Consider the following 23,518-nt stretch of genomic DNA (forward strand, 5'->3'; position numbering starts at 1 on the left):
TAGCCCACCAATTTTTTTTTTTTTCGTGGAGCCAGACACAATTGATACAAACGCACAGGTCCAGTTTCTATACACTAAGAAAATGTATGCAGCACCCGATGTACACTCCATGCCAAAAATAAAATAACACATCATGAAGGAATTGTTGGAATGAAACTTTCTATGTGTGAATGTAATGATTGTAAAATATTAGAACAAAAAAGGTAAGTTTGCTGGAGAAATCTGTACAATTGAAAGGAGGCTGTGGTGCCCTGTTGGGCCTCCCCTAGCCTGGATACAAGATAAGATATGGTTGGACAGGGAGGCATACAGATTCTGTATGGTATACTTCAGCACATTTACCCACAGATATTGCAGCTAGTCCTATGGATACTGCACACTTCTAGTTTGTCGAAGCTGGCATTCCAACTGGTCCCATAAATGCTGGATCGGCGAATAAATCAGATGCACTAGGCAGGCCAATGAGGTGTTGGAATCTGGCAGAGACATTCCTAGGAAACCCTTGCATTATCATGCTGAAAAATACCATTTGGAAACCCTGCCGAGAGAGGCAGATCATCTGGCCGCAGGATGTCCTACACATATCGCTGAGTGTTAGTGCTTGATGGCGGATCAATTGATAATCTGTACTGGTGGGTCTGTCTGGGCCATCCAGAGCCTGTTCAACATGTATGCATGTCCTCACCCAACCACTTCTCCCATCTGCTTCTCTCAGTTCAGTCATGCGCGCCCCTTTCACTTTGTCACCTGGGCAAAATGTTAAGGTGTGTCAGAGGCATACCTAACAATTAACAATCTCTCACCAAGAGGTACACTACCTAAAAGTAGCATCTGAGAGTCTTTGTGTAGGGGAAGCACTTTAGTGCCCTGTTGTGGCAAGACCTAGACCAGTCTCTGTTTATCGTTTTCTGCCCTATGCTGGAAACTGAACCAGATGGCTAGACTTATGTGAAGAGGCTCTCAGACAAATGTATCTTGCCATGTACCAAATTTATTTTCCAGAATGGGACACTGATGCATTTAGCTCTTCTCCAGACTGTCTAGCTCAGGTTTACACTGTCTACATCTTATGCAGGATCAGGAAATCTGCACCAATATCTTTTCAATTGCAGCAAAACCTAAAATTGTCACAATGTCACGTTATGCGTTAAATCGGATGATGGCCAAATGAGACTATATATAGCCTCAGTGCATTACCTATGCCCATTGTTTCTACCTCAACACAATGAACAAAGCAGAGAGCTGTGTGGTCAGCAACACAATATTGCAGACAAAAAAAAATTACAAAAAAAAAACCATAGTAATGTGTGAAGTATAACTAAAAGGGGTTGTCCAAGTTATATTAAACTTTGCCCTATGCCAGTACATTGCATAGGAAAAAATAATCCTATGATCACCTGTCCTTCTCCCATTCTATGTATACAAGACTGCAGTGGTAACATTGATGTGTACGGCCCATGACTGCTGTAACCTACCATTGGTTTACTTGTCCTGCACCGTATACTGCTGAGACTAGGGATAGGCTGCAGCAGTCATTTAATATAACTATTATATTTTAATATAACTCTTTGAATATATAATCCTAATTTTTTTTAAAAATACTAAAATACAAATAGGTTAAATAAATATTTTTTTAGGATGCCACTTTATTCCAGAAAGGACAGTGGTAGCGCAGCAGTCGGCCATGTATTTTACTCTATTTGAATGTGTTGTTTTTCTCTTCTGGAGGTTTCTTATCAGGATCTCCACCGTATTCCAAGTACAGATTGTTGTAAGGATATTGCTTGGGAGCCTAGAAGGGAAACAGACAACATAAAGTAACGGATACATAGGCAGCAGTATAGACTGTGAAAAGGGTTTGCGATGGCCATCCAAAATTTCTGAAGTGGACTTTTAGAGAGGTGTCACTGTATTTAGAAAATGATCATATACAGTATCTTGAAAATCAAAAGAAACTGCACAGCACTCCAAGAAGTAAAGTGAAAAAAAAAAAGGATTTTATTCACTCAGAAGACTGAAACATCGCAGTCACATGGGTGAATAAACACCACTTTTTCACCCTTTACTTCTTGGAGTGCTGTGGAGTTTCTTTTGGTTATTATTGGACCCTGGATCAAGCTCATATACACTGGCACCCATTACTGAGGAATTTTGGAGTTGTGCTACCCTTTTCCTGTTGTATCTTTAAATTATGAATGAAAGAAAAGCATAGATTTCTATGGTCACAGACCTGGACATGCCCTTTACACAGCGAAAACACCTTGAAAAAAAAAAAAATAAACCACAGGGTACAATACACTTATTTAACATTGCCCTTATGAACCAATGATGAGTAGGAGGACGCTATGGGTGCAGGAAGCCACCTCAAAGCAGATGGGAGATAAATTGACATCAACCAATAATAGGAGAGTCAACGTGTAAACGCATTGCATAGTTACATAGGGTACCTGTCACTATGAAACAGACCAATGAAAAAAGTTGTAATACCAGCCAAATTTTAAAAATGTATAATTACCGCATTTTTCACTTTATAAGACACACTTTTCTCCCCAAAAGTGGGGGCAAATAGCAGTGCATATTATAAAGCGATTACTAATGAGTGCTTCCATTATGGAAGAGCTCATTAGTATGCAGGAGGCGTGGGGAGTGGTGACTGTAGAGCTGCTAACTGCTGGCTGTACTCACTGCTCCCTGGTCTTTTTCCAGGCACCAAGCTGCACTGTCCTGACTGCATACGGAGTCCGGACATGGTGCACGTAGGCATGCTCTATGACCGGACAGTGTGCGCCATCAGATCACAGTGCAGTGCGGGGTCCAAAAGAAGACCAGGAAGAGCATGCTGTCTGAGGCTGGAGAGGTAAGGTTTTTTTTTTTTTTTATGCCCGATAAGAGGCCAGTTGAAAAATATTTTTTTTTTCAGATTTTCCTCCCCTAAAACCTAGATGCGTCTTATAATCAGGTGAGTATTATAAAGCAGAAAATACAGTAAGCAAAACTGGCTTTAAGAAGTTCTCTGGGAATAAAAAAAAATGAAAACACTTAAATTTAAACTTTATTATAAATAGTGATGAGCGAATCGACCACTTGGAACCGAACTCACGTTCGGGAAAAGGTTTTTAACAGTCAAATTTTTTTTTTATACGTTAATACCCGAAGTCTCGCAAGACCTCGCAAAGTAATAACTTCGACTCATCTGAGCCAATACATTCTAATACTGTACGGAGCGAGCGCTCCGTACAGTATTCAAACGAAGTTTTATGCAAATAGACTTCGGATGTTTCATCTAAAGTCGATACACTCATCCCTAATTATAAATACATTCCCAATATATTAGTCATAAAAGCTTGTTTTGTCTGTGGAGCAGTCAAGGGAAATAAAATGGCCGCCATCCGATTAATACACACAAAACCTGTCCTAATCACACAGGACAAGTTCCTTCACAACACTGAGCTAAAGAGCCACCTTATCCTCCTCTCTGCTCTACATGTCAGGAATTATGATCCTGAATACAGCTGATAAGATCTTCAGCTGGATCTCCGGGGAATGAAGTTCATGAGGAGACACGAAGTACAAAGAGGAGGTGGGGATGTGGCTGATGAGCAGCAGCACTCGTATGCAGTCTCTCTTACCACGGCCCTACAAGTCCCAACAGACACTTACATGATTTTGACACTGCAGCCAGTCATTAGTCATAGCTATAACTAAGTACAGGCTGCACTGTCCGAAACGCGTAAGCATCTGTTAGGACTTTTTGCATTTGTTATGTTACTAATATTCATTGAATAAATTGTTATTTTATGGAGATGTCTGCTGAAGAAGGACTTTTAATGTGTTTGTGACTATCTTGATCTGTTGCAGATATGGAGCTTCCTGTTGTGCACCATCGTGAAGCTGGGAAAGGGGTCAACGCTACTAGATATTAGTTAGCTGGCTGGTTCAAGTTATAGTTTTTTTATATTTGCACACCAAGAGTGTAAACTCTAAATTATGTTCATCGTACGCAGTTTTGTTAATTATAAAATACTTACAACAGGGGAATATGATGGAAACACTTGTCCAATGTAGAACAAGACAAACATTGTGCCCAGGAATACAGCCAAAACTTTACACATAGAACTGAAAGGTGCAGGGGTGGGAGACGTATCAACCCGGACGCGGATGAACTTATCAAAGTCCCAGTGCATCTAAAAGAAAAAAAAAAATAAGTGCATAAACTATTGAAACAATAAAAATAAAAAAAAAAGGATGACTTTATGGAGACAGGTCCACTGCACTATTAGCCCACATGTTACAAAACAATAATAAAAAATTATATACAGTACAGACCAAAAGTTTGGACACACCTTCTCATTCAAAGAGTTTTCTTTATTTTCCTGACTATGAAAATGGTAGATTCACACTGAAGGCATCAAAACTATGAATTAACACATGTGGAATTATATACATAACAAAAAAGTGTGAAACAACTGAAAATATGTCATATTCTAGGTTCTTCAAAGTAGCCACCTTTTGCTTTGATTACTGCTTTGCACACTCTTGGCATTCTCTTGATGAGCTTCAAGAAGTAGTCACCTGAAATGGTCTTCCAACAGTCTTGAAGGAGTTCCCAGAGATGCTTAGCACTTGTTGGCCCTTTTGCCTTCACTCTGCGGTCCAGCTCACCCCAAACCATCTCGATTGGGTTCAGGTCCGATGACTGTGGAGGCCAGGTCATCTTGCGCAGCACCCCATCACTCTCCTTCATGGTCAAATAGCCCTTACACAGCCTGGAGGTGTGTTTGGGGTCATTGTCCTGTTGAAAAATAAATGATGGTCCAACTAAACGCAAACCGGATGGAATAGCATGCCGCTGCAAGATGCTGTGGTAGCCATGCTGGTTAGCAGTGGTTTCCTAGCAGATATTCTACCATGAAGGTCTGATTCACACAGTCTCCTCTTAACAGTTGTTCTAGAGATGTGTCTGCTGCTAGAACTCTGTGTGGCATTGACCTGGTCTCTAATCTGAGCTGCTGTTAACCTGCGATTTCTGAGGCCGGTGACTCGGATGAACTGATCCTCCGCAGCAGAGGTGACTCTTGGTCTTCCTTTCCTGGGGCGGTCCGCATGTGAGCCAGTTTCTTTGTAGCGCTTGATGGTTTTTGTGACTGCACTTGGGGATACTTTCAAAGTTTTCCCAATTTTTCGGACTGACTGACCTTCATTTCTTAAAGTAATGATGGCCACTCGTTTTTCTTTACTTAGCTGCTTTTTTCTTGCCATAATACAAATTCTAACAGTCTATTCAGTAGGACTATCAGCTGTGTATCCACCTGACTTCTCCACAACGCAACTGATGGTCCCAACCCCATTTATAAGGCAAGAAATCCCACTTATTAAACCTGACAGGGCACACCTGTGAAGTGAAAACCATTTCAGGTGACTACCTCTTGAAGCTCATCAAGAGAACGCCAGCAAAGCAGTAATCAAAGCAAAAGGTGGCTACTTTGAAGAACCTAGAATATTAGATATTTTCAGTTGTTTCACACTTTTTGGTTATGTATATAATTCAACATGTGTTAATTCATAGTTTTGATGCCTTCAGTGTAAATCTACAATTTTCATAGTCATGAAAATAAAGAAAACTCTTTGAATGAGAAGGTGTGTCCAAACAGTGAGTGAGTGAATATATATATATATATATACACACACATATAAGAAAGGCAGCACTCCAATTTGTGATGAGAAAAGTGGACGGTTTATTCACCCTTGGGATCTTGGTCTCAGGTCCCTCAGGAGGATTTTGCACCCATTTAATTTTTGTGTGCTGCTTCTTTCCCTTTTTTTCTCTCTCATATATTATAATATATATATATATATATATATATATATTAACAGCTATCAGAGTACAGCGGACCATTCTAACGAACTTCTTACCACTGATATTCCTCCCTGAACTAGACACTTACCACCTCTCCCCAATTTCTCCTAGAGACAGCATAGTCCCACTTGTACCAGGGGTCTCGTTCTTCCTGCGATTTGTCAGGCAGCATTGGATAATCACCATACCTATAAAAAGAACATCATAAGTAACTGATGACCGATACATGATTTACCAACTGAAAGATTATAATTTAGGAACTGCAATAGTGAAATGGGGATTTAACCCTTACAAATAATCAATACCTTTCTAAGGCTCCTAAACACATGATTTTACATTGGCTTTTTTTCCACTAAAAAAAAAATTACATACAAACCACTCGCATTGTTTTCATACTATATTCCGTTTTTATGGGTTTTTTTTCCCTGAATAAAGAAGCACCTGCATAGCACACCCTCTTTCCTCTCTACAGGAGAGAAGCGAGACGATCTAAAAATCTATGGGCCTGTCCAGATTCCATTGTTTACAGTGAGAAGGGAGAGTGCGATATGTGTGGGCTACTCTGTCCTCATTCTAGCGATTAGTAAGGTCCCAGCACTCAGACCCCCACCGATAAAAACTTTTTATATGCCTCCATGAATTATCATATGCCTCCATGACATATAAAAAGTTTTACGAAAAAACTCAGGGAGCCTAAAATGTGATTGAGTTGAGACTGACAAGTATAAACTGCGAGTGGTGCTTGGTCAATGGTCTCACAACCAAGCTGGTGCACCCTTTATTTTGGGTTCTGCAGCAGGGCATATGTTAAAGCAGGGTAATATCAATAGTGGGCGGCATCCCTCCATGCTGGGATACAGGCTACTACTCTAGCATGGTAACGGTCATACAGATGCTGTTGTATGCTATTCCAAGCTCTCTCAACTTGGTCCTGTTCTTCAGTTAAGGTAGTTGTTGGCTGTTGTGTATTGGAGATCCGTCGCCCCATCTAGTCCCAGACACTTGATGGAAAAGAAATCTGGTGATCGAGCTGGCCAGGGGAGCTGCTGGATGCCCTAAAGAACACATTGAGTAGCGGGCATTATTTTATTGGAACACCAGGTCTCCTGAGTCAAAAAAGGCAGTAGAGCTCGTTCCACCATGTCCTGGACATACTCAAGGCTGGTCAATGTTCCGTCCACAAATGGGAACGGCCATAGTATCAAAAGACGCCCCAAACCAACACTTGGTGCTGGTTCCGTGCGTCTCCACACTATTCGTGATGGCAATAGGCGCTCTCCTGCCCTCCTGCAAAATCTGATGCAGCCATAACTGGTACCAAGGCAGAACCTGCTTTCATCACTGAACACTACTGTTTGCCATTGATGGCAGCATCGCAGCATTCTTGTTTCATTTTATGTTAGTGTATTTAAAAAGCACAGAAGTATTGCTGATAGCCACATACACTTTAAAGGGTTATTCCCCCATCAAGTGATAGCATATCCCTAGGCTTTAAAGGGAAAAAAATTATGTTATGTAGCTGGCTGTTATGTAGCGATGTGCTAATGTCAGCAGTACATAACCATAGCCTCTAGATGCTATGAGGGTGTTGCTGCAGCACCTAGAGGCTCGGTCTACTACCTCCCCGACAGGCCTGTGACTTAATCGGCGCAGGCGCAGTAAGGAAGCTGGCAGCAGCCGAGCGTCCTTCACTCACTGCGCTGTATAATAAACGGGACGGCGCGGGATTATGAGGACGATGCGGAGGACGTCAATCAAGTGGACCTGGGCGTGCCAAAGGGTGAAAAGACGGAGCCTCTAGGTGCTGAAGCAACGTCCTAATAGCGCCTAGAGGCTCATTAGCATATTTTAAAAGTCTTTATTTTAAGAGAACGGCGGCAGGCAGGGAGTTATAAAGCATACTGTTATGTACTGCTGACACATCGCTACATAACAGTCATCTACATAACTATTTTTCCCGTGACAGAAACCCTTTAAAATGGGAATCATCCTTTTGTGTTTACACAGTATTTTTGCCACAGATGTTGTCACATTTTCTGCACCAAAACGCACGGCAAAAAACACCCAGCGTTAACATATTCATTATTTTTGCAGAAATTGCCACAAGAGGCTGCGTGTTGGTCTGAAGGTCAGCCTTTGTTTTCTGAGAGAGAAGTAGAAGCAGAAGAGATGAGACCAGAAATGACACCAGTGTCCTCACCCCATTCCATCATCTGGGTAAGGTTTGTAGTCCTCTAATAACATGTTATATTTCTTGGCTGCAGCCGCCCTTTCTGCTTCAGTCTTGGGGTAAGGTCCAGGCAAAAGATCCTTTGGAAGGTCAGAAGCTGAAAAACACATAAAAGAGTAGATTGGCTTGTGGCTGCTTCCAAGTTCATACTAACGTGTGGCAGTCTCTGCCAGGAACAGGAGTCCGGACAACCCTCATACTAGGGAGTGGTAGTGGTCTCAGACCTCGGACCACAACTGTTACCACATTTATGGCATCTAGGAAAACGTCTTTCAAGGGTCACCTCTCCGAAGAAACTGCACAAACTATTTTATTTACAGAGGGAACCCACCAAGACAAGGGCAAAAGACCCAAACTGCATGCAGATGTTGGCCTTGGTCAGATTCTAACCCAGAGCTGCAATAGCAAAAAAAAATAAAAAAAAACAAAAAAAAAAAAAACACACAACAACAACATAGCAACCTCATGGCTTTCTTTTTCAATTTCACACCACACCACACCACAAGTGACAGAGCCCAGTAGAGCAGCACCGGCTGCAGGAGGAGTGGGAGAGTTGTCATCTTTTCTTTTGCCAAACCCCCCATTCTTGCACAATTCCTGTAAGGAGTTGGTACAAGAACAACATTTGCCACCTACACAAAGAATAGAAGATAAATATGATTGCGGGGGGGGGGGGGGGGCCCCGATTGTTGGAACCCCTCTGTGATACAGAGAGCAGGGGTTGCCGAGTAATTTGTGCCAGGAAAGTGTCAGTGAACACTGCCCTATTCACTATGGGACTGCCGAGGACACAACTTGCCATCTCTGACAGTTCCCTAAGTGAAGGATGTGGTGATCAATAATGCGCAGGGTACTTGGGGACCCCTGTTCTTGGGACTTGTAGGGAGCCCAGCATTTGGACCAGCCAATGATAATACATTTATCACTGAATCATAGTTCTTCATGGGCCAAGTAATAGAAGTACTGATGTATAATGATCACAGACTGTGTTGTGGATGTGATAGAGAGGTTGTCAGATAGGTGCAGGTCCCACCCCTGTCTCCAGAGCTTGGTCTCTGAAGTGAAGCAGAACTTCTGAACTTGGGCTACTTTCACACTTGCGGCAGAGGATTTCGGAAATAAAGACGCAAACGGATGGCATTTGTCAGACAGTGTCATTTGGAAAAACGGATCCCTTATTTATTTATTGTTGCATTTTTAAAAGGTCTGCGCAGAGAGGAAAACCGGATCCGGCACTAATACATACATGCATTAGGATAAAACAAATCAGTTTTTTTTCCCGGTATTGAGTCCCGAGGACGGAACTCAATGCCGGAAAAGAAAAACTCTAGTGTGCACGGAAGCACTGCCAACTCCCATTCCCCTCTATAGGACTAATGGAAATAGACTAGCGGAACTCCTGTAGCGGCATGTGCGACTTTTCTCCCTTCACTTTGGGGTCCCGTTCTGGAGACAGGAGCGGGGGGCAGAGGTGAGCACCTATAGGACATTGGTGGCATATCCAAGATGGGAATAACCCACAGTCACTCCGTTGCTTCTGCCGGCCTCTGAATCCCTCTCCTATGTATAGCTGTATTTCATATCTACTCAGAGAGTATATATATATATATATTATAATATATACACACACACATAGCACTGCAGCTGTTATATATACACATTGCAGTGCAGCTGTCACTGCCCCGTCCTGGGTGAAGGTGACTCGCTGCGCCCCTGCCCGCGCCCTCCACAGCACAACCGTTGGCTGTTACTACATGTCACCTACCTGCCCGGACACTAGAACACTGCAGGACCCGCCCGGCACCGGCTGCCCGTCCAGCAAGAGATGCCAGGGCAGCTCTGCGGGTCACCGCCGCCAGTAACCCGGCTCTGAGCGCCGCCATGATCACACAGCCTGCAGCACTACCACGCAGGCGCAGACGGTACGGCAACCACGGAAGGACAAACTCTTGCAAAGACTAGCTTTGAACTACGGTACCTGCCCAAGACCAAACGAAATAAATCGCTTTTTGTACAGCGCTTGATACTGACCCGGGACAATTTATCCTTGTTCTGTTCTAAAGGGGAATATTATTATTTCTCAGTCTTAGTTTTATTTTTTTTACTTTAATCAGATATATGGGTGACAATAAGCAGAATTATACAAATACCTACGCTGAAGCCTGACGTTCATATTGAAATATACTTGGTTATCGAAGTAATACAATTCAGGTGTCCCCAGACAGGATGCAAACCTTCCAAGTGTCTCTCTTTTTGACCCAAGTCCCTCTGTCCCTTTTTGATCCTTAACCCCTTAGGGGCACAGCCTTATTTCACCTTAAGGACCAAGCCATTTTTTGCAAATCTGACCACTGTCACTTTAAAGGGACTCTGTCACCACTTTCTAACCTCCCCTTTTAAAACTATTGTTCTCTCCATGCCGCCCTTGTGATTACAAAGGTGTTGTTATAACTAGAGATGAGCGAACGTCTGTTTTAAGTTCGGCGTCTAAAGTTCGGGTTTGGATTAGCGGAGAATCCCGATCTGGAACCGGATATGGATTCCGACTTCCGTTGTGGTCCGTGGTAGCGGAATCAATAATGGCCGATTATTGATTCCGCTACCACGGACCACAACGGAAGTCGGAATCCATATCCGGTTCCAGATCGGGATTCTCCGCTAATCCAAACCCGAACTTTAGACGCCGAACTTAAAACAGAAGTTCGCTCATCTCTAGTTATAACATAAATTCGCCGTCTCGTTTTGATAAAAATACCTTTTATATAACCTGTCAATCTCTTTGGATAAAGTGCCCAGGGCGTTTCTGAAGGTCTGAAGCTGCCGCCCGCCGCCGTTGGTGCCCAGCTCCTCCCCTGATCCTTTCAGCACCGCCTGAATGTAAAGAAATCCGCCTCCAGCTCTCGCTCAGTGCCCCCTCCTCCTTTTCAAAGATCCCGCGCGTGCGCACAGGCCTGTGCCTGATGCGCCCGTGCGGACTTTTAGATTCTGCCTCGTTGAGCGAAGGGCACGCGCGCGCACTTCGCTCAATGAGGCTGATTCTAAATGTCCGCACGGGCGCATCAGGCCCAGGCCTGTGCGCACGCGCGGGATCTTTGAAAAGGAGGAGGGGGCACTGACTGAGCGAGAGCCGGAGGCGGATTTCTTTACATTCAGGCGGCGCTGAAAGGATCAGGGGAGGAGCTGGGCACCAACGGCGGCGGGCGGCAGCTTCAGACCTTCAGAAACGCCCTGGGCACCTTATCCAAAGAGATTGACAGGTTAGATAAAAGGTATTTTTATCAAAACGAGACGGCGAATTTATGTTATAACAACACCTTTGTAATCACAAGGGCGGCATGGAGAGAACAATAGTTTTAAAAGGGGGGGTTAGAAAGTGGTGACAGAGTCCCTTTAAGTGCTGATAACTTTAAAACGCTTTGACTTATCCAGGCCGTTGTGAGATTGTTTTTTCGTCACATATTGTACTTCATGAAACTGGTAAAATGAAGTTAAAAAATTCATTTTTATTTTTTTTAAATACAAAATTTACCTAATATTTACAAAAAATTGCAAATTTCCAATTTTCAATTTCTCTACTTCTATAATACATAGTAATACCTAAAAAAATAGTTATTACTTTACATTCCCCATATGTCTACTTCATGTTTGCATCATTTTGGGAAGGATATTTTATTTTTTGGGGATGTTACAAGGCTTAGAAGTTTAGAAGCAAATCTTGAAAATTTTTCAGAAATCTTCAAAAAACAAATTTTTAGGGACCAGTTCAGGTCTAAAGTCACTTTGCGAGGCTTACATAATGGAAACCACCCAAAAATGACACCATTCTAGAAACTACACCCCTCAAGGTATTCAAAACTAATTTTACAAACTTTGTTAACCCTTTAGGTCTTCCACAATAATTAATGGAAAATAGAGATACAATTTAAAAATTTCACTTTTTTGGCAGAGTTTCCATTTTAATATTTTTTTTACTTTTACAAAGCAAGGGTTAACAGCCAAACAAAACTCAATATTTATGGCTCTAATTCTGTAGTTTACAGAAACACCCCATATGTGGTCGGAAACTGCTGTACGGGCCACACGGCAGGGCGCACAAGTAAAGGAATGTCATACGGTTTTTGGAAGGCAAGTTTTGCTGTACTGTTTTTTTTGACACCATGTCCCATTTGAAGCCCCCCCTAATAGACCCCTAGAGTAGAAACTCCCAAAAAGTGACCCTATCTAAGAAACTACACCCCTCAAGGTATTCAAAACTGATTTTACAAACTTTGTTAACCCGTTAGGTGTTTCACAAGAATTAATGGAAAATAGAGATACAATTTAAAAATTTCACTTTTTTGGCAGATTTTCCATTTTAACATTTTTTTTTACTTTCACAAAGCAAGGGTGAACAGCCAAACAAAACTCAATATTTATGGCCCTGATTCTGTAGTTTACAGAAACACCCCATATGTGGTCGTAAACTGCTGTATGGGCACACGGCAGGGCGCAGAAGGAAAGGAATGCCATATGGTTTTTGGAAGGCAGATTTTGCTGGACAGTTTTTTTTTACACCATGTCCCATTTGAAGCCCCTCTGATGCACCCCTAGAGTAGAAACTCAATAAAAGGGACCCCATCGAAGAAACTACACCCCTCAAGGTATTCAAAACTGATTTTACAAACGTCATTAACCCTTTAGGTGTTCCACAAGAGTTATTTGCAAATGGAGATGAAATTTCAGAATTAAAATTTTTGGGAAAATTTTCCATTTTAATCAATTTTTTCCAGTTACAAAGCAAGGGTTAACAGCCAAACAAAACTCAATATTTATTGCCTGGAGTCTGTAGTCTACAGAAACACCTCATATGTGGTCGTAAACTGCTGTACGGGCACACGGTAGGGAGCAGAAGGAAAGGAATGCCATACGGTTTTTGGAAGGCAGATTTTGCTGGACTGTTTTTTTTTTACACCATGTCCCATTTAAAGCCCCCCTGATGCACCCCTAGAATAGAAACTCCATAAAAGTGACCCCATCTAAGAAACTACACCCCTCAAGGTACTCAAAAATGATTTTTACAAATGTCGTTAACCCTTTAGGTGTTCCACAAGAGTTATTGTCAAATGGAGATGAAATTTCAGAATTTAAATTGTTTGGCAAATTTTCCATTTTAATCCATTTTTTCCAGTAACAGAGAAAGGGTTAACGGCCAAACAAAACTCAATATTTATGGCCCTGATTCTGTAGTTTACAGAAACACCCCATATGTGGTCGTAAACTGCTGTACGGGCACACGGCAGGGCACAGAAGGAAAGGAATGCCATACGGTTTTTGGAAGGCAGATTTTGCTGGACTGTTTTTTTTTACACCATGTCCCATTTGAAGCCCCCCTGATGCACCCCTAGAGTAGAAACTCCAAAAAAGTGACCCCATTTTAGAAACTATGGGATAGGGTGGAAGTTTTGTGGGTACTAGTTTAGGGTACATATGATTTTTGGTTGCTCTATATTACACTTTTTGTGAGGCAAGGTAGCAAGAAATAGCTGTTTTGGCACCGTTTTTATTTTTTGTTATTTACAACATTTATCTGACAGGTTAGATCACGTGGTATTTTTATTTGTATTTACCAGGTTGTCACGGATGCGGCGATACCTAATATGTATACTTTTTTTTATTTATGTAAGTTTTACACAATGATTTCTTTTTTTAAACAAAAAAAATTGTGTTTTAGTGTTTCCATAGTCTGAGAGCCATAATTTTTTCAGTTTTTAGGCGATTACCTTGGGTAGGGTATGACTTTTGCGGGATGAGATGACAGTTTTATTGGCACTATTTTGGGGTGTGTGTGACTTTTTGATCGCTTACTATTACACATTTTGTGATGTAAGGTGACAAAAAAGGCTTTTTTTACACCTTTTTTTTTGTTTTGTTTTTTATGGTATTCACCTGAGGAGTTAGGTCATGTGATATTTTTATAGAGCAAGTTATTACGGATGCTACGATACCAAATATGTATACTTTTTGTGATGTAAGGTGACAAAAAAATGGTTTATTTAGCACAGTTTTTATTTCAAATTTTTTACGGTGTTCATCTGAGGGGTTAGGTCATGTGATATATTTATAGAGCCGATTGATACGGACGCGACGATACCTAATATGTATACTTTTTTTTTTCCCTTATCTTTTACCAATTTTTTTTTAACTTTATTTGGGGAAAATTACGTGTTTTTTTTTACTTGAAACTTTTAATTTTTTGAGGGGGAAACTTTATTTTTTCAACTTTTTTTCCCTTTATTTTTTTACCTTTTGGGGGGTCTAATCCCTTTACAATGCATTCCAATAGTTCTGTATTGGAATGCATTGGCTGTATGAGTAATACTGTGTGTATTACTCATACAGCTTCCTGCCTGTGAGATCCAGGGGGCTGGATCTCACAGGCTCGTCACCGGAAGGCAGCGCGATGCCTTCCTTAGGCATCGCACTGCCTTCCATGCCATCGGGTCTCCCCTACAGCCGCATGGGGACCCAATGGCACCGCCGATCGCTGCCGCAAACCGCAGGCAAAAGCTGCAAAGCGCATGATTTATGAGCTAATATTTAAATGGATATTGAAGTGCAAGGAAACAATTGTCCCAGGGGCTCCACATGCTGCAAATAAAAAAAATATATAGGAACTTACACTCACCTAACCGATCCCCAGCTACTGCAGTTCTGACAGAGTCAGTAATTATGCTATGGGCAGAGTTTGAGGCCTGGCCTAGTATAAAAAAACTGCCATGATGCTCACCTCACATATTGTTCCTCTTTGCGATTTTCAAAAGTTGGTAGGTATGAGGGTGGGTGACCATGACTTTCTGCCCAGGTGACACAGTTGCAGTAGAAGTCACATGACAAGTGATACAACTGCTCATATAATGTAAGTATTTCTCTAGTATTATACTAATAAAAAAAACATACAAGACTTGAGGTCATCCCTTTCTTTAAAGGGGTTGTCAGATTTCATGATATTGATAGGCTATCCTATCTCCATTTCAAGTGAATGGGGTGAAAAGCTGTAATTACCCTGTGCCCTTGCTACAATCTAGACAGCTGATTGGCAGGGATACTGGAAGTCGCGCCCCCACCAATATGATATGGTGATCTGTCCTGAGAATTTGTCATCAATATCATGAAATCGGACAACCCCTTTAACTCCTTAATACATAATCACATGTTCTAGCCCCCTAAAGCGGCTAATAGTTATTAAATAAAAATACCAAAATATTAAAAGTTCAAATCATTCCCCTTTCCCAATTTTACATATAAAAATAAACATATTAGGTATTGCCAAGTCCGAAAATGTCTGAACTATTAAAATATTTTTTTTAATTAATGTGCTGTGAATGCCGTAATGGAAAAAAATTAAAAAGTAATCTTAGTCATCTTGTCCCCCACAAAAAATCAGTGATCAAAAAGTTGTACATACCACAAAAATGGTGTCAATAAAAACTACAGTTTGTTCTACAAAAAACAAGCCCTCATACAGCTCTGTGGACGGAAATAAAAGAAAGTTATGGCTGAATAATAATATAAAAACGATGCAAGTTTGGTATCGCCATAATCGCATTGATCTGCAATATAAGGACATCATGTCATAGCACAGTGAACGCCGTGATATAAAAACCCAAAAAACTTTGGCTGAATTTTATTTATTTTTTACATTTCCCCCACAAAAAATTTGTCCCTGTTTTCCATTACAAGACATGGTAAATTAAATGGTAGCATTAAAAATGCATCTTGTCCTGCAAAAAAAATAAGCCCTCATATGGCTATTTGAACAGAAAAATAAAAAAGTTATGCCAATTGGAATGTGGAGAGGAAACATCAAAAATGCAAAAATGAAAACAGGCCTGATCTTTAAGTCCTCTTTCACACGGGCGTCGCGTTTGAGGTCCGGATAGGATGCTGGTGCGTTGTGGGAAAATGCACGATTTTTCCGTGCGAGTGCAAAGCGTTTTAATGCGTTTTGCACGGGCGTGAGAAAAATCGGCATGTTTGGTACCCAGACCTGATCCCAGACTTCTCCACAGAAGTTCGGGTTTGGGTTAGGTGTTGTAAATTAAGGATGGAGGGGTTCAAATTTAAAAAAAAAATGAAACTCACCTCATCCACTTGTTCAAGCTGCCCGGCTTGTCTTCTTTCTTCTTCTTTGATGACCTCGGAGGAAAAGGACCTTTGGTGACGTCACTGCACTCATCACATGGTCCATCACCATTGATGGATCATGTGATGGACCATGTGATGAGTGCAGTAATGTCACCAAAGGTCCTTTTCCTCTCAGGTCATCAAAGAAGAAGAAAGAAGACGAGCCGGGCAGCGCGGACAAGTGGATAAGGTGAGTTTAATTATTATTAATTTTTTTTTTAACCCCTCCATCCTTAATTTACTTAGCATTCTGTATTGAGAATGTGTCACGGAGGACAGGATACAAGATACACAGAAAATACACAAACAAGTGTCTAGGCAAGAAGCAGGTCACCTCCTGACAAATCCCTACCAGCTTTCCCTAGACTTCTATGCCCACGTTTAGCCCCTTAGGTGGGAATAACGTGTCCTCATGCCTGGGCTGAAGATACTCTAAAATCTCTAAGATGGTGAAAGGGGGAAAGAGGCAGCCTGCTGTCTCAGAACCTGGAGGGGCAAGCGTCTCTCTAACAGCCTAGACCGACAACCACAAGAAAACAAAAAACAACTTATCTTTACTGAGCAGGAACAGCAACTCCTTCCTTCTTTCCTTCCTCTGAGCCAGACAGAAGCTATAACCCGCACAGGACACTGGGAGTGGGCGTAATTTAAACTCAAACCAACGACCACACCCAGTGCACCTGAAGGGAGGCGGATATAGCTCAAAACAAAACAAAAAGGCTACACAAGTGCTGCTAATCTGGCAGACCTCCGCACATAGCCCGAGCAGGGCATGACAGAATGCTATTATTTTTTATTATAACCATGTTATAAGGGAAAATAATGATCGGGTCTCCATCCCGATCGTCTCCTAGCAACCGTGCGTGAAAATCGCACTGCATCCGCACTTGCTTGCTGATGCTTGCGATTTTCACGCAGACCCATTCACTTCTATGGGGCCTGCGTTGCGTGAAAAACGCACAATATAGAGCATGCTGCTATTTTCACGCAACGCACAAGTGATGCATGAAAATCACCGCTCATGTGCACAGCCCCATAGAAATGAATGGGTCTGGATTCAGTGCGGGTGCAATGCGTTCACCTCACGCATTGCACCCGTGCGGAAAACTCGCCCGTGTGAAAGAGGCCTAAGAGGTTAAATATTCTAGTCAGCTGCATCTGCTTCTGGGAAAGCTGGAGTTGTCACCCAACTTTCCTAGGCTCCCAGCCTATATATTTTCATAGGAGAAGGGGTCAGACCTGATGGGATTTAATGGCCATATGAATTATCAATCATATATGGCTGAGATCTGTATACCTAACCTATGTTGCGGCCAGAGAGGTGACCAGGTTACGGAAACAGTGCAACACAGCTCGCTCAGCTGTTTCTGTAAGGGCATCGTGACTATTATTTTCCATTCTTCTGCTTCATTATAAAAGCAGAATAACGAAAATAATGGAAGTGCCAGATTCGGCACATAACTGACAAGAACGGAACCTAACAGATCCTATTGACTATAATGGGATCTGTTCAGTTTTCATTCTGGAGAGCATTTTTTAGCAGAGAAGAAGGTCATTTATACAGGACTCCGATATTTTTGACCATTTCTGTAAAGAAAGCCCTGAAGGGAGCCTCAAATGCAGATGTGAACGTGCTCTATCCCTGACCATCTCGCCAGTTGGTTGGGTGACAACAGTTCTCCACATAGGTGTGCCTTCAGATATGTGCAACCTACATTGAACAGACTTTTATGGCATATTATAGGTAATACATTTTTCAGGACTTTTTTTTTACCATGGAACCATGTAATTTATGTGTATGTCCCCTACCAACCTGAATAGGGAATTGTACTCCTATCTCCTCATAGATTGTTAATTGTTGACTTGTTTGTTGCTATTGTAAATCACTGTGGAACAGAGTTGGAAACCAGAATTTTTCTTTTTTGTGGATAACTTATCCCAAAATCCCGGACATCGAACATTTTTTATGGACAAATTGGAAAACCATAATAAATGATAAAGATTATAAGTAATATATGTCTATAGTCCCTTTCAGACAAGCGAGTCTTGTGCATCGGACTTGCAGAGTGAGTATGCAGCAGCTTCCGCCATGACCTCCCAGCACTGCCGGGGTCGCATAGCATTATACAGCATTATGTCAGTGCTATCCAATACATTCCAGACCTCTAAGGGATACATAGCATTATAAATCAATATAATATTATGCGACCCCATCAGTGCTGGGAGGTCAGGACGGGAGCTGCTGCATATTCACGATGCAAGTCCGATATGTGAGACTCGTTCGACTGAAAGGGGCCTATAGCTCAGAATACTGATAAGAACTCATTACCAGCATTTACAGTAAAATCATCCAAAATAATCTAGTCAAGAACCACCAGCCTCAAAAAAATTATGGATACATATTTTTTTTTTTCATGGACACAGGAAAAAAGTTGCCTATTTTTACGGACTGTCCAGAAATTTCTGGGCAGTTGGCAATCCTGCTGCAGAATATGTTGGTGCTCTATAAATAAAGATTATTACTCATTAGTCAGTATTGTACGTGTAGGCGTGTGCACACATACTGATACACCATGTCGCACGTCCCCGTGATGTCCACGATCCAATTGGATATCTTCCCTATCAACTTTCGATATTTTTATGTGCCTACCATGGTGATCATGGGTAACGGGGAATCAGGGTTCCATGCCGGAGAGGGAGCCTGAGAAAGGGATACCACATCCAAGGGAGGTCAATGGCTGAAATGTCATCGAGCGGAAATGTGGGACAAGTTATTGAAGCAGAAGCATCCAAGGAAAGGAGTGGGCGCGCGGCAATTACCCACTCCAGACTCGGCGAGGTAGTGACGGTAAATAACAATACAGGACTCTTAAGATGCCCTGTTATTGGAATGATTAATACAAAATTACAGGGAATGTCACTGGGGTGTTTTGGATTTGGAAACGTTAGCCAGGAGAGTTTGTTGACTCTAGATGACTTCCCACATAACTGATTTCCTATGATCGTATTTAATTCACTTGCATATACTTAATATATAGTTATGGTATGATTTTTTTATTAATATTTTTTTTCACTTTCCTTCCCACTCACCTTTTTGTTTTCCTTTTTGTTTCCTCACTATATTCACTCTTGTCACCCTTTTTCACATATCTTTCACTTGTTTTCGTCTTAATTCCTATATCATGTAATCTTGTGGTTTATATTTTGCGGCATTTATGGGAGGTCATTTGCATGTTGATGTTCCGATCATGTGATCTACGTGCTCGCCGCGTCATTAGCCATGTGACCGAATTGGTAATTTTGCTCGGGATCAGCTCCTCCCCCTTCCTCCCCTCCTCCTCTTGTATTTAGGGATGTCTGTGTATAATATAATGTTTTTGAGACATCCCCCCTTCCAGGGGGACTTGATTACTATTATTGCTGCTCCTGTTACTTGTTTGTATAGGATATCTAAGAGGCTTGTTTGTATATATTATCGTAGTACTGGTAGGTGTGGTTGGCATGACGTTGCACTGATGTATCGGTCACGTGTGTCCCACGTGACCGATGCGTCACAGCGGCCGCGCGTCCAGCTTCACACTACTGTGCTAAACCGGCCCCCCTTTTTGTGACCACCTGACCCACTATGCGAGTTCCTATTGGAGAGTTAGTCTCCATGACACAGCTAATGATGGTGGTATTACCAATATGCACCTGTGAGGACGCAATAAAAAACGGAGTGTTTTATGAGTTTCTTATCCCCGGAAGAAGCCAGTCCACTGGCGAAATGACATTGGGAGGAGGAGACTGAGAGATTGGCGCGCACCTTTGGGGTATTTACTGTTGCCTGTTTATTTCCACATTTAGTTCACTAAGTTTCTTAGCGGACCGTTATGTCCAGGGGCCGCTTGTTCCTTATTGATTCTATGTGTGGCTTTTTCTTTTGACACTGGATGCCCCTGTGTGTTGATCCCCCAGTCCACTCTAGGGTTTTATTCTTCACCGAAGTATGTCTTTTTACTGCCGATTTTACATGTTATAATGTCTGTCTAATGTTTATTGAATAAAGAATCTTCTATTTATTTACATGGTGGAGCCGTAGTTCAACTTTTTTGTGTGTGAGTTTTGATTACTGAAGGCTCTTAGTATTTTTTCTATGACCCGGTGTTAAAATTGGTGGGCGTTCTAGATAACTTCTGCCTGATCACACATCCAATTGGATATCTTCTCTATCAACTTTCAATGTTCCTTTATGCGCCTACCATGGTGATCACGGGTAACAGGGAATCAGGGTTCCATGCCGGAGAGGGAGCGCGAGAAAGGGATACCACTTCCAAGGGAGGTCAATGGCTGAAATGTGATCGAGCGGGAATGTGGGACAAGTTATTGAAGCAGAAGCATCCAAGTAAAGGAGGGGGCGTGCGGCAATTACCCACTCCAGACTCGGCGAGGTGGTGACGGTAAATAACAATACAGGACTCTTAAGATGCCCTGTTATTGGAATGATTAATAAAAAATTACAGGGAATGTCACTGTGGTGTTTTGGATTTGGAAACTTTAGACAGGAGTTGCCCTGCTGCCGCTTTGTTGACTCTAGATAACTTCTGCCTGATCGCACGTTCCTGTGTTGTCCAAGATCCAATTGCATATCTTCTCTATCAACTTTTGATGTTCTTTTACGTGTCTACCATGTTGATCACGGGTAACGGGGAATCAGGGTTCCATGCCGGAGAGGGAGCCTGAGAAAGGAATACCACATCCAAGGAAGGTTAATGGCTGAAATGTGATTGAGCGTAAATGTGGGACAAGTTGTTAAAGTGGAAGGATCGAATGAAAGGAAGGGGCGCGCGTCAATTAAAGATGAATTTTAGAAATTTAAGTCCCTGTCACCTATGCAGAGCAGGGGTTTTTCATCGGCAAAAATGGGTTAATGTCACCCACCAATGGAACAGACGATTTTAAAAAATTTCGGTCCCTGTTAACTATGCAGAGCAGGGGTTTATTATTAGTTCCCTGTCACCTATGCAGAGGATCGGTTTGTATACGACAAAAATGGTTAAATGTCACTTGAGAATGTAACAGATGATTTTTTGAAATTTAGGTCCCTGTCACCTATGCAGTCAGGGGTTTATTCACTGCAAAAATGGTAAAATGTCACCCAAGAATGTAACAGAAGCTTTTGCACCCTGCTCCCTCTTTTGCTGTGCTGGTGCCTCTGTGCGACCACCTGCTCTTCCTCCAAACTGCACACGTCACTTGCATGACCTTGATTCCATGTGGGGTCTAGTACCTCATCATCCTCCACATCATCTTCCACCCACTCTTTAACCCTGCCCTCCTTGTCGGTCTGCAGACAGCAGAAAGCCACAGCAGTTGGCACCTGTGTTTCATCATCAGAGACATGCTGCCATGCTCTTCATATGTCCTCATCCTGAAACATAAGTGTCTGGGCATCAGTGCACTCAATTTCTTCCACTTCTGGAGCAGGGCCAACTCTGATCTTTCATCAGGGGACTGGGTGGGAGACAATCTTAAGGAACTGGAGGCACTGTCAGCCACCATTAGGCACTGTACTGCCTCACCATTAGTAGAGCCGCAATCGGACCTACCAAATAACGCTGAAGGTTCTGTCGCCTACTCGCACCTGATGAAGGTGTTTCACTTGTGTGTGTAGCTGGCACAGATCAACGACGTCCTCTCCCTGCAACAGGAGTTCTACCAACAGCACCACGACCAGGGCCACGTCCCTTATTTGATGCTCTCCTCATTCTTTGCATTCACCCACCAAACTAACAGATGGTTTATGTCAGGCGACAATGTAACCACCAATAGTCAACAATTAAGTTCACTGACAGTAAGGCTGTGCCAGTGTCATAAAGAGGAAAAATGTCAACAGTGTGACAGGCAAATTTTATACAATTACTTCACTGTCACAAAAACTGTTAATTTGTCAACCAACAATGTAACAGCAGTATTGACTGGTTTTATTGGACTATCAGAATTGCAGCAAAGGCCGCAAATGTCGTATCTTGCACAAAATGGGTGTTTTTTTTAATACCAGAATGTAACAGCAGTATTTAAAGCTTGTATTGGACTGTCACAAATGCAGCAAAGGCTGCAGATGTAGTATCTTGCACAAAATGGGTGTTTTAAAAAAAAAACTGAATATACCAGCAGTATTTTACGCTTGTATTGGACTGTCACAAATGCAGCAAAGGCCCCAAATGCAGTGTCTAGGACAAAATGGGTGTTTTTTTTAAAACCAGAATATAACTGCAGTATTTAAGTAAAAGTTCAACTGTTTTACTACAACCGACTCCTCATCCTATCTAATACCCTCAACATTTGCACCTTATGGTGCTAGCGTCACGAACACAGGGGCCCAGCCACCTGGGCACCTTAAACACCTATACCATAAAGGGCACCTCAACTTCCATCTGGCTGGTGTTCCCTGCAATAGAGAGTGCCCCGGAGGATTTAGTGCTGTCCTTCCCTCCACTGCACTGCTGGCCCAGGGAGGCTCTGCTAACTGTGAGTAAATGAAGTACTACCCCCATCGGCCCACCGTAACTCATGTGTTGCCCCTGCAGTCCGGCTCGATAATTTTTTTCATGAAATGCTCCTCCGTTGTGCCACTGTGCCCCTCGTTCTGTTTAGGCGCCCTGTATGTTAATTAATAGCATCAGAACAGGGATGAGGAGACATCAGCTTTTCTCAGTGGGCGTCTCTTATATCTGGCAGTGGAGCTGTCCAATCACAGCAGATCGCGTCACGGCCATGGAGAAGGCGAGCTGTTTTTTCTCTCAATAGCTGTGACGCTCTCTGCTGTGATTGGACAGCGCTACAGCCAGATAGAAGAGACGCCCGTCGAGAAAAGCTGATGTCTCCACCTCCCTGTTCTAATGCTATTAATTAGCATACAGGGCGCCTAAACAGAATGAGAGGAGCATATCATGAAGAAAATTAGCGATGACATCTAGGGAACATGGGCTATAGCAGTGATGGCTAACCTTGGCACTCCAGCTGTGGTAAAACTACAACTCCCAAGATGCCCCCCTTGCTTGGCTGCTCTCAGAACTCTATAGAAATAAATGGAGCATGCTGGGAGTCATAGTTTCACCACAGCTGGAGTGCCAAGGTTAGCCATCACTGGGCTATAGTGTGAGGTATCGATTTTTATAAAGTAAAAACTTGTGAAAGATCCTCTTTAAGTTTCATGTGACCTGCAGCCCAGACCTAATAAAACCTTGGAGTTTCACTTGATAGTTGCAATTCACACTTTTCCCCTT

At 42.3% G+C, this 23,518-nt stretch overlaps 1 protein-coding gene across 1 annotated transcript; it reads right to left on the minus strand.

Annotated features, from left to right (window-relative positions):
- Positions 1-1,626: 1,626 nt before the first annotated feature.
- On the minus strand, positions 1,627-10,011 carry NDUFB8 (NADH:ubiquinone oxidoreductase subunit B8). Its single transcript, XM_044297481.1, has 5 exons — positions 9,853-10,011; positions 8,058-8,184; positions 5,946-6,045; positions 4,029-4,184; positions 1,627-1,792 (listed from the first exon to the last, which is right to left on the minus strand). The coding sequence occupies exons 1-5, from the start codon at positions 9,968-9,970 to the stop codon at positions 1,697-1,699; spliced, it is 597 nt and encodes a 198-aa protein (XP_044153416.1). The 5' UTR covers positions 9,971-10,011; the 3' UTR covers positions 1,627-1,696.
- Positions 10,012-23,518: the final 13,507 nt, after the last annotated feature.

The sequence above is a fragment of the Bufo gargarizans genome, chromosome 6 (assembly GCF_014858855.1).
Source record: "Bufo gargarizans isolate SCDJY-AF-19 chromosome 6, ASM1485885v1, whole genome shotgun sequence".
NCBI classification, from domain to species: domain Eukaryota; kingdom Metazoa; phylum Chordata; class Amphibia; order Anura; family Bufonidae; genus Bufo; species Bufo gargarizans.

What these genes read in the sequence shown, in the direction of transcription:
- NDUFB8 (XM_044297481.1), bottom strand. Translation starts at nt 9,970, where the DNA reads ATGGCGGCGCTCAGAGCCGGGTTACTGGCGGCGGTGACCCGCAGAGCT. An exon ending in GTGTTCTAGTGTCCGGGCAG is followed by an intron (nt 8,185 to 9,852) that starts GTAGGTGACATG and finishes TGTGTTTTTCAG; the next exon opens with CTTCTGACCTTCCAAAGGAT. An exon ending in GGAGAAATTGGGGAGAGGTG is followed by an intron (nt 4,185 to 5,945) that starts GTAAGTGTCTAG and finishes TTTTTCTTTTAG; the next exon opens with ATGCACTGGGACTTTGATAA.